We start from the raw sequence: 15,433 nt of genomic DNA, 5'->3' as shown, positions 1-15,433 counted from the left end.
CCCCTATTAGTATAGGAAAACAAGTTCTGAACCTAGCTCCCTTGTGGAAAATGCAAAATTTGTATAATTAAAATTATACTTGTGAAATTCAAACACACTTTAATTTCCTAAGGGTCCCCTAATCAAGTCAGAAGTTCTTACTAAAACCAATTATCCGCTTTGAAAACAGAAGAGGAAACATACACATATAACAGTCTTGTGGAGATTCACAGCCCAGTTTCTGCCCAGGCTCAAGCAACCCCAATTCGATCCTTTCTCCCTGAGTGGAAGAGAAGGTGAACCTACTAGCTAGTTTTTATTAAGCATTATGTGTGTAAGTTTAAACATTCTTGTTTGTTTGTTTGCCCTTAACTACAAAAAGGACACACTTGAGAGAGATCCCAGAGGGAACAGAATTGAAGGGATTAAAAAAATAAACTGGGGAACCATCAATAAATACACTATTTCCATGCACCCCTCCCCACTCCAGGCTCCCTCGAGCTTTTTTGCTTAAGATCTCACAGCAGTTTTTCAAACCCTTGCCCAGGACTGTTTGGGACACTCAGGATGCTTACTCCAGTGCCATGCCGAGGAAAGAGGCAGAGGACAGCAGGTTCATTCCTGGAATAGGCGACAGCAGACTGAGGATCCCAAGGTCCTGCTGGGAAGGCAGCAACAGCAGGTTCCTCACCTCCTGGCCAGCTCATCTACCTGAAATGTGGCTGCTTTCTTGAGGAACTGGAATGTCTTGCCCAAGAGCAACATGAAAATACAGAATGCACTCCAGGGCACTGAAATATTTAAGAAGTAGTAGCTGCAATGTTCCATTTCTACCACCAATATGAAATGTTATCAGGGTAGGGCTTTAAAAAGAGAAAGAAAGAAACATTTTAAGTGAACAGGTTTTCTCCTCCTGCCTCCCTGGAATCCATTTCCAGGGCGACAATACTGACTCCTCACCCTCTTGGCTTTGGTGTTCCCAAGAGCTCGCCCAGCACTGTGATGACAGCCTCCCCATCCGCCCACCCAGGCTCCTGCAGGTACCCGGAAGGGGTAAAGCAAAATGCCTCCCAGGTTTAAAACTTTACTTTTCAGTAGGTGGAATTTGAGAACCCGCCACACATGGCCTCTCTAGGATGGAGAATATCGCAGCCAACAGAGCAGGGTTTGGTGCTCCAACTTTCATTGCAGGTCCCTGGGAAGCAGAGCGTGTGCACATGCACGTGCGTGTGTACACACACACACAGAAGCCCACGCAAGCATGCAGAAGGAGACACATTCAGCAGAGAGCCAGTCATGGGAACTGCTGCTTTGCTGGTTCCTTGCCTCCCTCCTACCAGAGCGGTCATCTCATTAATGTCACTCAGCATCGGGTTTTGCTACACTAGGTCTTTCTGCACGCTGTTCCCGCGGGCAGCCCAAAGCCGGCTTCCATTGTAAACTTCTGTTCCTTGGGAAACTATCAAAAGCTTTGACTGGAGAAGAGAAAAAACTTCCAGAAGCCCTCTCTGCTCGCCCCTCCAAGTTTTTACTCTGTGGCTGCTTTATTCAAAATCACTACACACACAAACCATGCTCTGAAAGTCATTTACAACATGGCAGTTAAAAAGAAAAAGGAAAGAAAGAAAAGAAAAGGAAAAAAGAAAGAGCTAGTGATCGCTGTGGCCCGTCTACCTGCAACTGCCCAAAGAGAATAATTCATTTCGCTGGAGGATATGGATGAAGCCCTGAATACATTCCAATACCGTTTTCTGCCCTTCAAAACAATAAAAATGTAAAAACCCCCCGACAAAAGACGGCCCAAGGTGGCAAGAATGAGAATCTCTTGACCCCAAGAAATTTATTCTCCTGGATGTTCTAAAGCACTCTCTCCCCAGAATGCATCATCAAGACCATTTTATTAGATTTTTCTAAACCCTTGAAATTGTCACATAATTGAAACAGAAACAGCAATTGAGAGCTCCGAATGGATTTCTTAAAAAGAAGATTCTGGGCTGGCCCCAACATCCCCTCCTTGGCTGCGCTCACCCCTAACCTAAATTTAAGACCCTTGCACACAAAACCCTATTTATCTCTTAAATCCTCCCTTGCCATACAAGTTACACATTCCCCTAATGCCTTAGATTTCAGGACATTTGGGAGAAACTCATCCCAGACAACAGGCTAAAAAAAGATCCATTAGCATTAACTTGCCTGTCACAGTCAGTGACAAATAAATGAATGTGATGCTTTCAGATCAGTCATTGGTGGAACTACCCCCAGGCAGATAAAGACCGGGCCTGGGAGAGAGAAGGCTCATGGAGAGACCTCTCACACAGCGGTGCCTTAGCTGTCCCCTAGCCGCGCCCCAGGACTTCACTCTCAAAGGCAGCAAAAACAGCCATCAGATACAGAAAAGGAAATGCATTCTCCATGCCCACCAAAGCAGCCCCACGATGAAGGATGCAAGCTATCTCCCCCCTCGAGAGCCAGGGCCCTGGGAGCAGACGCAGCCAATTCTCAGACCAGACCATTTCCCAAATCTCAACGTGCTATCCTATACGTCACCCCGAGAAAGGACAACAGTACCCGCAGGCGTTAGGTAAGGCCCTCATGTGATCTAGCCAGCGCCATCCTTGGGAACAGTAACAGACAGACAACCAATGCTTACACTGGGTCACCCTAGGCCCTTCATGTGCATTAACCCATGTAATCTCCTGGACAAATCTAGGACGGAGGTACTGTGAAAAGCCCCATTTCACAGGTGAAGAAATAGAGGCACGACACCATTAAGCGATTCATCCACAACTCCTTAGTGGGGAAGTGGCGTTTGACTACGCCGAAAAGGTTCTTACAAAGCAAGCAACAGAAACTAACCTGAAGTTTCCCGGCCCGACTACACCAAAATCCATTCCTATTCCTCAGCCTGAGCACTTTACAGCCGTCGGGCAAAGCTCACAAACCTAAAATCTACCCACTGAGGTTGGGTTCAGCAGGGCTTCGAGGTTAAGAGAGCAAGGTCTTAGAATTCAGACAGACTTTGGTCCAAAGGCCTACACTGACCCTTCCAAGAAGTGCAGCCCCAGGAAAGCTACTTACCCTCCCTGGACCTTAGTTTACCATTCTGCGAGGTGGAGAGAACACGAGGCACGGCAAAGGACCATGTCAGGATGAAATTGAAGGAAATGAAGCTTACAAAGCTTATTAGCACACTGCCTCCAACATACCAACTCACAACAAATAACAGCCATTATTTTGGGCCAGGATTCTTCATCACTGAAGGTCTCAAAATAAAATAAAGAAGTGTAGCAGGCAGACACACACCCTGAGAATAACTTCCCAGATCACTGGGCACTTGATGTTATCTACCCTCGAAAGAGAGAGAGAACAGAGGTATCTTGTTATACACGTGGGGCCCAATGGGACATGCGCCCCAGTAGGACCAACCGAACTAGAGCCTGCTGCCCCTACCGTGCACCACGAGGTCTCAGTCCCAAGACCACACGTGCTCACACCTCTCATATCATGCGGTAGGCACAGCTCATGGTTCCAAAATCACACCAGGGAGCCACACCAAGCGAAATGTGACCCCAAGCCACTTCGATGTCACAACTCAGGCCGCTCTGAGCCATCGGGTACACAGCCTGGCAATAAACAGAAAACTGTGATTTCCACACCAAGAAATGACATCTCATTGTCTACACACAGCAAGGTCAAGATCACGGCTTAGGCAAGGACAGAGTATAGAACTCTGGGCTTTTGTCTATATCATGGCCCCTAGTTAAGAGGTAAAGCACAGAGCAAGGGAGGGGATGGAAGCAAGAGAAAAACACAGTTCTCTCTCTGCAGTTGCCACACACCCCAAAGAGCAGGGGTGGTTATCTGCCAAGAACATCACTCCTAGATAAGGGTCTCCAGCCAGAGAGAGCACAGTATGAGTGATGCTGACGGCACCAGTCCAGAGTGGGAGGGTCTCCATGAAACCACATCAGCCACAGTCTTATCCATGACCACGGCTTCCAGATGGATCCAAAAGAGCTCAGAATATTGTACAGGGCATCTCGGTGATCATGCACACACAAAAGAGGTGCCCCAGCACATGAAAAACAAAGGCCAGACTCGTTGGCTTTGCCTGGCATTCAAGGCAACACGACCTGGCTCCAGCCTGCTCTCCACGCCTCCGCCCCGAGTGCCGTGCAACACACACCCTTCGCTGCCCTGGCCCGCTGACCTCTCCTAGCCCCTCACATTCCTGCCATTCTTCCCTCCTTCCTGTTCCGCAGGATCGAGGGCAAAGACCACCTCCTCCAAGAAGCTATCTTAGCTCTTCCTTCCTCTGAAGCCCGTTTCTGCAGCTCTGCTGTGTTTTTCACATCCTCTCCTGGACCACAGGTAACACTCCCCCTCCAACCGGAAGCTAAGACCCCTGAAGACAAGAACCAGGTCACCTTGGCCATTTTGCATTCATTCCACCTGCACGGAGACGGATGGTACACGGAAGAGCAGCAGGAAAAGCTGAGGCTTGTTTTTTGGTTTGTTTGGGGTTTTTTTTTTTTTGCAATTAATAAAACATGCTTGTGTCCTCGGAATTCATTGTCCAGTGGAGGCAGTAAGGCATGAACCTAAAGAACCATAAAACTCAGAACAAAGTGCCTAGCACAGTTCCTGGTGCTAAGCAGAAACTTGGTAAATAATTGCCAAGGACGGAGAACGGCCACAGAGTGCACTGGAGATTCAGCCTGTTCCCATCCCCCACCCTCGCATTCACCCTACTGCGGCTGCGCACCTGTCAGCATGTCAAGTACTTGGCCACTTACTCATACACTGCCCACCCCCCCCGCAGAGTGAAAGCCCCAGGAGGGCAAGGACTTTGTGGTCTTATTCTCCCCACTGTCCCCAGAAGCTTGCACAGGCCCTGGCGCACAGTAGGTGCTCAAAACTGCTGAATAAATGAATGCATCCGTGCCCAGCACAGTGCCTGATGAGTACATCAGAAACTTTTTGCAAATGTATTATTTCTTATTCTTTGCTAATTTAGTATTACTGTTGTTATGATTATAGTTTGCCATAACCAAAGAAAAAGGAAACCACTAAGGAAATCCAGAGAAAGAAGTACTACATCAAAGAGAGAGCAGAAACAGCTCTGTGGAAAAGGTAACCCAAGTTGGGCTCTGAAAGCCAGGTGTGTCGTACAAGGGCCAGAGGAGAGAGGACCGCGCAGGTGGGGATACCCACAAGGGTCGCTCTTCAGAGAAGGGGGAAACGTGCAGTTTCAAGGCAGCAAAAGGCAGAAGAGTCACGAGGTAAGATGGAAGACGAGACTCCTTGTACAGATCTTGAAGGACCCTAACTGGCTGGCTAAGAAGTTCAGATTTTGTTGGATGGGCCTCGAGGGGTTCCCAAATCCCCCCAAAAGTGGGTGCAGAGTCAGCCATTAAAAACAATTAAACAAGCTCTTATTCAATGAACATACCAGATCGAACAAATGAACTACATCCCCCTTTTGGGTTCCTGGGACTTCCGGCCAGAGAACGTTCAGGTTTTAAAAAATACAAAAGGACAGGAAGGACAGATGCTGCCTCAAGGGGCACCCTGGTTCCTCAGAGAGTCCCTCCCGCCTCCTCTCTTCTCGGAGAGGCAGAGGGGTCTCACCCACCTGCCAAAAACATCTGACACAGAACAGAGGCGCTCCGGCTTCTCAGCAGACTGACCTTCACGCTGAAAGGAAATCACGCAAGAAAAGGCAAAAATCTCGAGAAAGGACATTTGTAGGACGAGATGCCCCTCCTCCTGAGTGAACACCTGCTGCTGACGGGGACGCAGGACAGGACGGAGCCTCGCTCCCCAACAAGAAAGCAGCTAAGCCACTAATCCCCCAGGGTCCTCACGGTTGTGGACGAGGCTGCAGACACATCACCACGTCCTCACCAGGAACCAGAAACCCACCGGCGGAACAGCTAACAGTGGCCCGTGAGGTGACAGCTGCAGATCACTCAAGATGGCACGACGCTAGAGTGACCCGACCCACGGCGGCAGGGGAAGGCCAGATGCTGAAAACTCACCCCTTGCCCGCTCTTGAGAGGCTGGAACCATGCCCCCGAAACAGGAGGCGCGTGTGCAAATCGCTCATGCTGTGCTGCACCCAGCTGGATGGATACGTGTATAACAGAGAACCTTCCAGGCCCCAGAGCTCATCAGCGGGTGAGACAGGAGCAGGAACCCCTGGCCCTCGCTCAGCTTTGCCATAACTTAGCTGTGTGGTCTGCAACTGCAAACCTCACTTCCCTGTGTGTTCAGCTGCCTCTGCCCTAAGGAGGGCGGGCTGGATTCACCCGGGGTACGGAAGTCAGCATCTGGTGATGCCGGCCATCATCAGCCCCCTGCTCACAGGGGACTTACCTTCCAATCAGGACTTTTCTTGGGTCATTTTCCATTGTAACTTTTCTCATTCCACAAAGGTAAGTTGATACCGGGGCGGTGGGCGGTTGGCTGGCTCCTTCGCTAGAGCACATGACTCTTGATCTTGGGGTGAGGCTCAGGCCATCCGCTGGGCGCAGAGATGACTTAAAAACCATAGTAATGAGAGATCATTCTATACTAATGATACCAGCAGACACCTGCTGGCAACCCCTTGTGTCAGGCTCCCAGCAAAGAGCTCTGTATTCAGGCTGAATACCACCTCATGTTGGGCACTATACCCCTGTTGTGAACGGGAAGAAACTGAGGCACAGAGGGGCTCACGTGGGGTGCCCAACAGTCACCCGGCTGCCGCTGAAGGCAACTGGAAATAGGCTAAAGAAATGAGATCTCCGTCGATCGACAGATCAAGTTCTGGCCCCTAACATGTAAGGAGGAAAATGGCAACCGAGGAGCAGAGAAGGCTTTGTTACACCCGAGGATAATTGGGGCAGATGGGGAATTACACCCAGACTCACCCATGCCCTAAGAGGTTCCACAGCCTCTTGGTTTTTCCGCACGAGGAAAAGAACCCACAAGCTTGAGCAAAACTCTTGAAGGCAGCCAACGCTTCTGCCCAGAGGGACTGACAAAATGATATGACATGATTGATCCCAATCATGCCCGTTCCTCCAACAGCTTCAAATTAAGTCGTCCTTTTTAGAAGAGCACGACCACTTTAATTTTTTAAAAGACAGAGGGGAGGAAACTCTTACATATTTAACAAAATGAAATAATCATCCGGCGAAATAGGAAGACAGAGAACGGACCCATCGTCTTCTGATCAAAATGTACTTCGCTAATTAACGGCCACTAGTCTCCAAAGAGTCGCCCCTCGACTAGTTAATAAAGCCCCATTATACTTCACTTGAGATGTGAACATTTACATGGCAAAGGGGTATGAATGAACTGCAGGATTCAAAACCTTTCTTTCGGGTCGCTCATTAAAATTCTGGTCAAAACGGGTTTTTATTTATATGATACATTATAGAATATTATGACAGTACTAATGTGAACTCTGCTCAGTGCCACGGCTTTGCTTTCGTATTAAGTTACAGTTTCTTTCCACTAGTCTTGTTTTTAACACCTCCACGAATATTTCTCTGGCGAGTGCTAGTAAAAGACGGACAGCCAGAAAGCAGAGAAATGCATTTTAACCGAAGCCCACACTGACGTATCATTTACAAGCTCCTCACCCAGCCCCCAAGGAGGGAGCGCAGTTCCCCTCGCACTGGAACCCCGACACAGCCACACATAGAAGTTTTATTGAAGGGAGATGCACAAAAAATAAATAAGGCTTGACTTAAACTCCTAGACTCCCCTGCCAGCCAGGGTTTGGCCTCCAACACCAACTTCGGTCTGAAATCCCCACGGCCGGGCTCAAATTCTATTGGAAAATAACCACTGACAAGAAAGGCACTTTCTCCCCACTCTGCCCCAACTCCCAACGAGTGCACACCTCACCAATTCCCCAGCCGCTTCCCTGGAGCTGAGCAAACCCAGAGCTCTGTGAAAGGGTGCCCCTCCAAATGGCCAACCCGAGTCACCCCATGGGATGACATCACGGGGGCTGGGCCAATCACCCAACCAGAGACCTTCTAAGTCTGCACACACTGTGGTTCTGCTCCTCCAAGCCTAACCGCCATCCTGAGCTGCGTCTTCTGCCCAAACGGACAAGTGACACCACTGGATCCAGCCACAGGACAGCACACTAGGTGGGGGGCCGGGTCTGGAGCTAGGCTGCCACACCCCACTTCTTAGCCCGAGTGTGCCTTGGCTTTCTCATCTATAAATTGGACATAATCCTAGTGCCCACTTACCCAGACACAGGGGAAGACTGGGTGAGCTGATATATGTAAGAAGTCTACAACAGTGCCTGGTACATAAGCTCAATTAGCACCATTATGATCACTAGACCTCTCCTGGCCATTGGTATGAGAGCCTAACAAAATTCATGGTAAAAAACAGCGGGTAATGCATATGGTACTACCACGCACCAGGTCCTTTTTTTTTTTTCTTTTTAAGCACTTTACTTGTATTAATTTATTTAATCCACACAAAAACTTGGTAAGATGGGGTATATGAAATTCCAAAAAAAACAAACGATCTGCCCACGTCCACAAAGCAAATGAGGGGCAGAGCCAGGATCTGAACCCAAGCTGTGGTGCTTGAATACAACAATAAGGATATTAAACCAATGGAAATTAATGGTAGCAGCAACAATGAGGAGGGATGGGTTCCTCACCCCGCCCTGGGCTCTTGCACTCTTCACAGCAACCTTGCGAGGGGTACTCCCATCGCTCGTGTTTTACCGAGGAGCAAAGAGGCCAGGAGAGGTGGTTTGCTCAGTGTCTCGGGACCTGAGATGCAGATGGAGATAACAGATAGGAAAGTCCTTGGGAAAGAGTGCCATAAAAAGCAAGGTATTGTTATGCAACCCCTAGAACTCCACAGAAAGATGTCCTCCCCCAGCTGGTATAATATTTGCTCACATCTAAAAGTCTGACAATCCACCTAAAACATCCCAGACTCCAGGGTGGAGTGGGGGGAGGTGCACACTTCGACAAGTTCGAGAAATAGTCTGTCTCGTTTTCAAGTTGAATGCATCACTGAGAAACCAAATGCCAGAGTATGTTAAAATGAAATATAGCCTTCCTGGTTAAGAAAAAAAAAAAAAAAAAGTGGCGGAGAGTGAGGGGTGGGCAGCAAGAGGGAAGAGAAAACAGGTCAAACCCATGGTTTGACCGAGTCAGGGATTTTTCCAGTTTCCCTTTAGGGTAATCTGATCCTAGTTCTGGGTGATCAAATGACTAACCTGGAAATTTGAAGATTCACACTTATGGAAGAAACAGCAATTCTTCCAAACCCAGGAAATACTACTAATTCTGGAAAGCCTCTGAAATGTCAAGGATCACACACAGTTTGAAAAGCAACCTTTACGCAGTTAACAGTCCCAAAGTTTGTGCTCAGTACAGAAATAATGTAACCTCTTTGGTTCATTGATTCCTATGATTGGCTTAATCATTAGGGGGGAAAAATGCCTTAAGAAAGTATTTCTGCTCTATTTACTTAAGAGATTTGTGTTTCCTTCGAAAGAAAAGGAAAAGAAAAATTACGTGGGGGGGGGGGAGATGGATCACATGGCAGACTCCAGACATGAAATTCTCAAAATTCATCCACAAGAGCCAACTTTTTCTTCATTAAAGTGCTTCATTTCTCCCTTTGCACAATTAAAAGGTTCCACCTGTGGGAGACTATGCTTGAAGAAATACAGGGACTCTGCAAAAGCAACAGCGCTTTCCCCTTTATGACCTATAATTGGAAGCTTCACCTTTTCCCCTCTTCCCTAAAGGAATGCCAAGGCCACAGGCCACAGAAAAAGTGTCCCTCTCCATATTACACAGGGAAGAAAAAAATCATTAAAACGTGCGATTTTAACATGTCAAGCCCATAAATTTCACCTTTGGTTCCAGGTAGCTCTGTTCTCATACCCAGAGCTGGCAAGCTCAGCGAAAACTGTGTTAGCCACACACTTGTGAAAAAGTGAAGGCCGATCTCAATCCTCCAGGCAAATCTCGTAGCACCACTCCTCCAAGGTTATAATAGACTCAGAACTTCTCTCCCAGGCCCCAGCACTTGCATACAGAGGCGGCACAGATGGTCTCAAACGTGGCCTGATTGATCCCACCAACCTGAAACCAAGACTTCCGCTGCCACCTCTGTCCGATTCAGGGCTTCATGGGCCTACGAAGTTGTTTTTCCAAGAAAAGACAGGCTGTGTACTCAAACTCTACTCCTCTCCATAAACTCCAAGTTGTAAGGGCCTTCAAAGAGAACCCTCCAAAAGACAGTCGCAGGGAAAATAATTAGGGTCCAAGTTCTCCCGATAGGATCTTGGCAATGCTTAAAAAATAAATAGAACATTTGCATAAATATTGCAACAGACGGAGCTCTGTCCTGCCATCAAGGATCAGGCTTGCCCCTGCCCCCTGTTGGAGGCTCAGAACCCACCTCGGGAGAGCTAAATTGCAGACGCACACAGTTATCTCGCGGAGCTCCTGGCCTGGCCTGGACTCTCACCGTCATGTGCTGACACCCTAAAGGAACCTGAAGACTCCAGGTTTCAACACTTCATTGCCAGTATTCTGTTTGAAATTCGAAATCCTTGGCAACCATCTCTGAGGGCTAAAATCCTATTGCTGATTTTCCTACTTACCTTGGGTTGCGCCCGACGAGGAAATGCAACTTTAGGGTCAATCTGGAGAAGGAAATGGGAAAGGAAGAGTCAATTCCAGTATTTGGAGGCAAGGAAGAAAAAAAATCATGATTAATCACCTAATTATTAATCACTCATTTCTCAGGCTTATAACCCAGCTTTGAGTAACTTCTCAGGCAACTCAAAAGTTCCCTAAACTTTGATCCAAACTTTACTCATCCCTCCCGCAATGTAATAAATAAAGCCAGTCTCTGAAACATCCTACCATGTATTTCAATGTGCAATGGTCTTAATAAATCAGATCTCACGTGTCCTTATCTAAGCAAAGGCTTCTCTTCCACAGATACTGAACACTGAATGGTACCGATATCTAATTTGCAGTATATGAGTGGGAGAAAAGATGGGGACATCATCCCTGAAAAAAAATCATAACCTGAAAAATTAAACATAAGAATTTTTTTTCAAAGGCTCCTGGGTGGCTCAGTGGGTTAGAGCCTCTGCCTTTGGCTCAGGTCATGATCCCAGGGTCCTGGGATCGAGCCCCACATCGGGCCCTCTGCTCAGCTGGGAGCCTGCTTCCTCCCCTCTCTCTGCCTACTTGTGATCTCAGTCAAATAAACAAATAAAATCTTTAAAATTAAAAAAAAAATTTGTTTTCAGCAGTCAGTAGCTGATAGGAGATCTTCTCCCTGAGGATAACTAAACAAGGCAGGTGGAAAAGGGGACTCAAAAAAATTTTTTAAATCATCAACATCTAAAAACTCCCCACAGACATCCAACACGAGGCTCAGCTTGAGTTCATTCATTCGTGTTGCCAAAAGTACAGTCACCTGAGTTGGCCAAAAAGCTCATTCTGTAGTTAGACCGCAAGAGGAAGCAGGTATCAAAAGCTACGGAGCCTAACCCAGTTCTTAAAAAAAATAATAATACAAGAAAAGAAAACACATAAGCCAAAGCCACCTGGATTTTAAAAATCACAGGGGTTAGAATTCTATGAGCAACCTAAACCCAAATTATAAAAGGAAGGCCATTAAGGGGAGAGGGTTAAAAAAAAATACTGAAAAAAAGAAGTCAGAACCTACTGTAACAATTAGGGTATTCTTTCTACCCCAACCCCAATCAGAATGGAAAAACATCCTCCATCCCAGATCAGACACTCAGCAGAACACATGATTCTCAAAAGGGGAATGGCTTTAAAACACAAAACAATTCCCACGGAGGCATTTGAATCTAATAGGCTGATCCGAGGTGGGGGAAGTTGCTGGACAGAAAATATGGGGAGGGAAAGAATTTTGAAAATCCCCATTATTGGTTTTCATTAGACTTCTAAATGTCACAAATTTGGGGGTAAAACTCAACACAGAATATTGCTACCAGTTATTTATTCATAGGCTCCGGCTTTCGATCTTCCCCCTTTTAAAATGTAAACTTGAACCTTGTTTTCAGTTCTGCCATGGGGCAGCAAAAAGAGTAAGGCTTTGGGACGAAGCACAGAGCAGGGGTAAAGCACACCAGAGCGTTCCTGAGCCCAGACCTCCTGAGCCAGACCTCCGTCCCTTAGGACACCCCAGCTGGTAAAACAAACAAAGATTTACCACTTTTACTAAAGTGGTTTAAAGACCTAATAAAAGTCCACAGCATGGTTTTGTTGTTTTGGGTTTTTTTGTCTGTTTGTTTTTTTAACCTTCAAACATCACCTGAGAAATGAGGGATTACTTTTCAAAAACTAAAATAGACAAAAATCTCTGATCTAGGAAACTACCCTCTCAATCAGGATTAACATTACCGCATCTACAGGTGTGTTCAGCACTGAGTAGAGCTGTCTACGAGAGAGATACAACAGGTGTGGATTTTCCATTCTGTTGACCAAACGTAAGACAGGTGTGTCTTTTTATAAACACGCCCCCAGACTACGGCTTTTGAGCTGACCAGCACACAATTGCAGGTAAGAGGTCACCTTGTTCGTGGAGTAAAAAGTGAGGGACACAGTTGTGGGAGAGACCAGGAGCTGGAGGGGAGGGACAGGAAGACCTGAAGACAGCAGGACACTCAAAAAATAACTCAAATTACAAAACTCAAAGCCAATTCAGAATTCCTGGATGGCGGGTTTGTGACAGCAGTGCAAAGTTTACACGCTGTGATCTCTAAAGAAGAGGCCAGGTCAAGGTAAGTATGGCAAATCCCAACCTTTTGCACATCCCTGTCAACTAATTTTTTTTTTAAACAAACAAAAAAGAAAGCTACCAAAAATTAAAACATTAGTTAGTTAGGTACAGCTCTACTTACTGTAGCTACAAATCCTCTAGGAAAAGACTAGGGTACTATTTTGGATGTGAATGGCCGTTACCTAAACAAAGCTTTTAAGGTAACGGTAAACAAGATCCTCGTTTCCATGTCAATAAACCAACCGCTTCTGCCTCCTGCACTGAACGTTGAAACAAAGTCAAAATCTAGGTTATACTAAATAATAGCGACCAAAACATATCCACAAACAATTACAGAGGGACAAACCGAACGTTTTGCACCTGACACTGAGGGCTATGACCCACCAGGCACCATAGAAACCACATACTATTTCTCCTACTCAGGGTGGGGAGACGGAGTGAATAATAAATTCCTGAATTTGCCTTGAAATATTTTCCTCTTTAATTTTGTTTGCTTTTTGAAACGTCTGACCAAGAAGTCAAGGGGAAGAAAAAATTCTTTAGACATCCATTATCACCCTACAAATGACTGTTCCTAAAATTAAATTATCTAAAAGCGTAAAAAGGCTGGGCTGCCAATGACCAATCCAGCACAATTCATAAAGCAACTTAAAAAGTGTCTGGGGTCCTCTCTGGGGGGCCAGGGAACATGCACATGGCCTCTGATCAGAGAAAGAGGGTTAATTTACAAAATGTTTCCACCTACACCAAAGGTGGCCAGGTTTCTTGCCCTTTTCCCCCTTCCCCTCAATGTTAAAGTCAAAGGGGTTTGAAGAGCAGCCTATTCCACTCCTATATTTTACAGAAAAGGAAACTGAGGGCCCAAGGCAGGTAACAACTTGCCCAAGTACATAAAGGGCAGCCGGGACTAAAACCTGGTCCTTTGACTTGCCCCACCACCTACCCCCAGTCCCAAGCAGCCCAGCACTGGATCCCAATGTCACCTCCGGGCCCCTGTTTTGAGGGATGTATAAAAACCAGGGGGAGATTCTCCCAGGCATAAAGGGAAGGGGGAAAGCCACAAAGCCAACACAGGCGTCTAAATAAAACACTAGGAGCCGTCTGCCACCCCCCCATGGTTGTACTAATATCTCTTCCCTTCTTCTCTAAGCTCTACCTAAAGACTTTCCCCTCCCCACACACGTTTCTGAAAGCTTCTAATCCTATAAAAGTACCCACACTCAAAATAAAGGATCTGAGGGAAAAAAGCAAAACCAAATCACTTGGAAACCCAAGGCCTTATCAGCGTTAGATTTCACTCCATCTGGAGTCACCCCCTGGACGCCCCGCTTGGCTCTGGGAGGTCTCCTTCCCCTCTCAAACTGCATTCCGAACGCGAGGTGCCCCAGGAGGAACCTGTTGCCTGGGCCTGTGATTAGCGCCCCCACCTCGCCTTCCTGCCGGCCCCCATGTCTGTCGTCCCCCCATGTCTGTCGTCCGTGTCTCTCTCTCTCTCTCTCTCTCTCTCTCTCTCTCTCGGCTAGCCATGAAGCGGGCTGTGCCTCTTAAAAGCCAATGCCCACAGCCACAGTTGGTAACGCGTGCTGTGCTCGGCTGACAAAGAAAAGTTGCCTTGGCTCTATCGTGCAGTTTCTTTGCATGGTCCCTGGGCCGGCGAGATGCCTCTCCCCGAGCGGACCCATCCCCCAGGCCCGCGATCGGCAGCATCTGGAGCTGCAGTGGGACAGGTTCTGCAAAGAAAACCCCAACCCCAGCCATGGCAGCAAACTTCAGAGCCAACTCGCCAGCCCTGCTCATCACTACCCGGTTCTCAGCACAGAAGCAAAAGAAAGCACGGTCCCTTTAAATGGGGCTGTCAATGCCCAGATGGGTCCTGAACAGGGGCGAACAACAACAACGAAGGAAAGCAACCTACCGTCTTGGAATCTAACTCATGGTGGGGCTGACCTAATACTTTATCTACACTTGCTGGGTCTGCGAACGTGACGAAACCGAAGCCTCTGAAATGAGACAAAGAGGGAGAAAAACAAACAAGAAAATGTGACACCATTGAAAGCAACAAGGAGTGAGCCCTCCTGCAGAATGGAGAGCCAAAGTTGCCCCCTCACACCGCACCCTGGCTGCCCACAGCCCTCCCCCCAAGCCCCCTCCCACCTCTCAAGAAAACCCATCAAGGTTAACGGGGGAAGTGGAACGGGGGCAGGGCGGTGGAGGTAACTTGGAAAATGCTGGTGTCTCCACTCTTTCGCCACCTCAGTCTCCTCTCCTCCTCCCCTTCCCTTTCTTAACGCTTTGTTTTATTCCGAAGAAAACCCTGCGCTCAGAAGAGATTCATCCAGCTTTCTAAAAGGGGCTGAAGAGTTTAGAGAGCTGGGAGTGTGGGAAAAGCATACATTAAAAGAAAAAAAAAAAACTATGCAGAAAGTGAATGAAGCTGAATGTCATTTTAAACCGGAGGAAAAGAAGCAACGGGGAAAAGGACTTAAAGCAGAGAGATGGGCATCTCTGTACCCAGAGTTCAGCCCCAATTAACAATAACCTTTCGGGTTATGGGGGCGGGGGTGGGGGGTGGAATAGAGAGACGTTCGAAACCAGCCAGATGCCTGAGCCCCATTCTAAATCCGCTTAGCTACTTCCG

At 47.3% G+C, this 15,433-nt stretch overlaps 1 protein-coding gene across 5 annotated transcripts in view; it reads right to left on the bottom strand.

The window, feature by feature from the left end:
- The window catches only part of MSI2 (musashi RNA binding protein 2), a 386,294-nt gene that overhangs the window by 369,745 nt on the left and 1,116 nt on the right, over positions 1 to 15,433 (bottom strand). For all 5 annotated transcript variants that reach the window (XM_045070323.1, XM_045070322.1, XM_045070325.1 and 2 more), the window contains exons 4-5: positions 14,711 to 14,795; positions 10,631 to 10,672 (exon numbers count right to left, since the gene is read on the bottom strand). In XM_045070323.1, coding sequence (XP_044926258.1) covers positions 10,631 to 10,672; positions 14,711 to 14,795 — 127 coding nt within the window. The remainder of the gene's footprint in view (positions 1 to 10,630; positions 10,673 to 14,710; positions 14,796 to 15,433) is intronic.

This window comes from Mustela putorius, unplaced genomic scaffold, assembly GCF_011764305.1.
Source record: "Mustela putorius furo isolate JIRA1106 unplaced genomic scaffold, ASM1176430v1.1 tig00003962_pilon_pilon_pilon, whole genome shotgun sequence".
NCBI lineage: Eukaryota > Metazoa > Chordata > Mammalia > Carnivora > Mustelidae > Mustela > Mustela putorius.
This window is presented reverse-complemented; position numbering and strand designations above follow the sequence as displayed.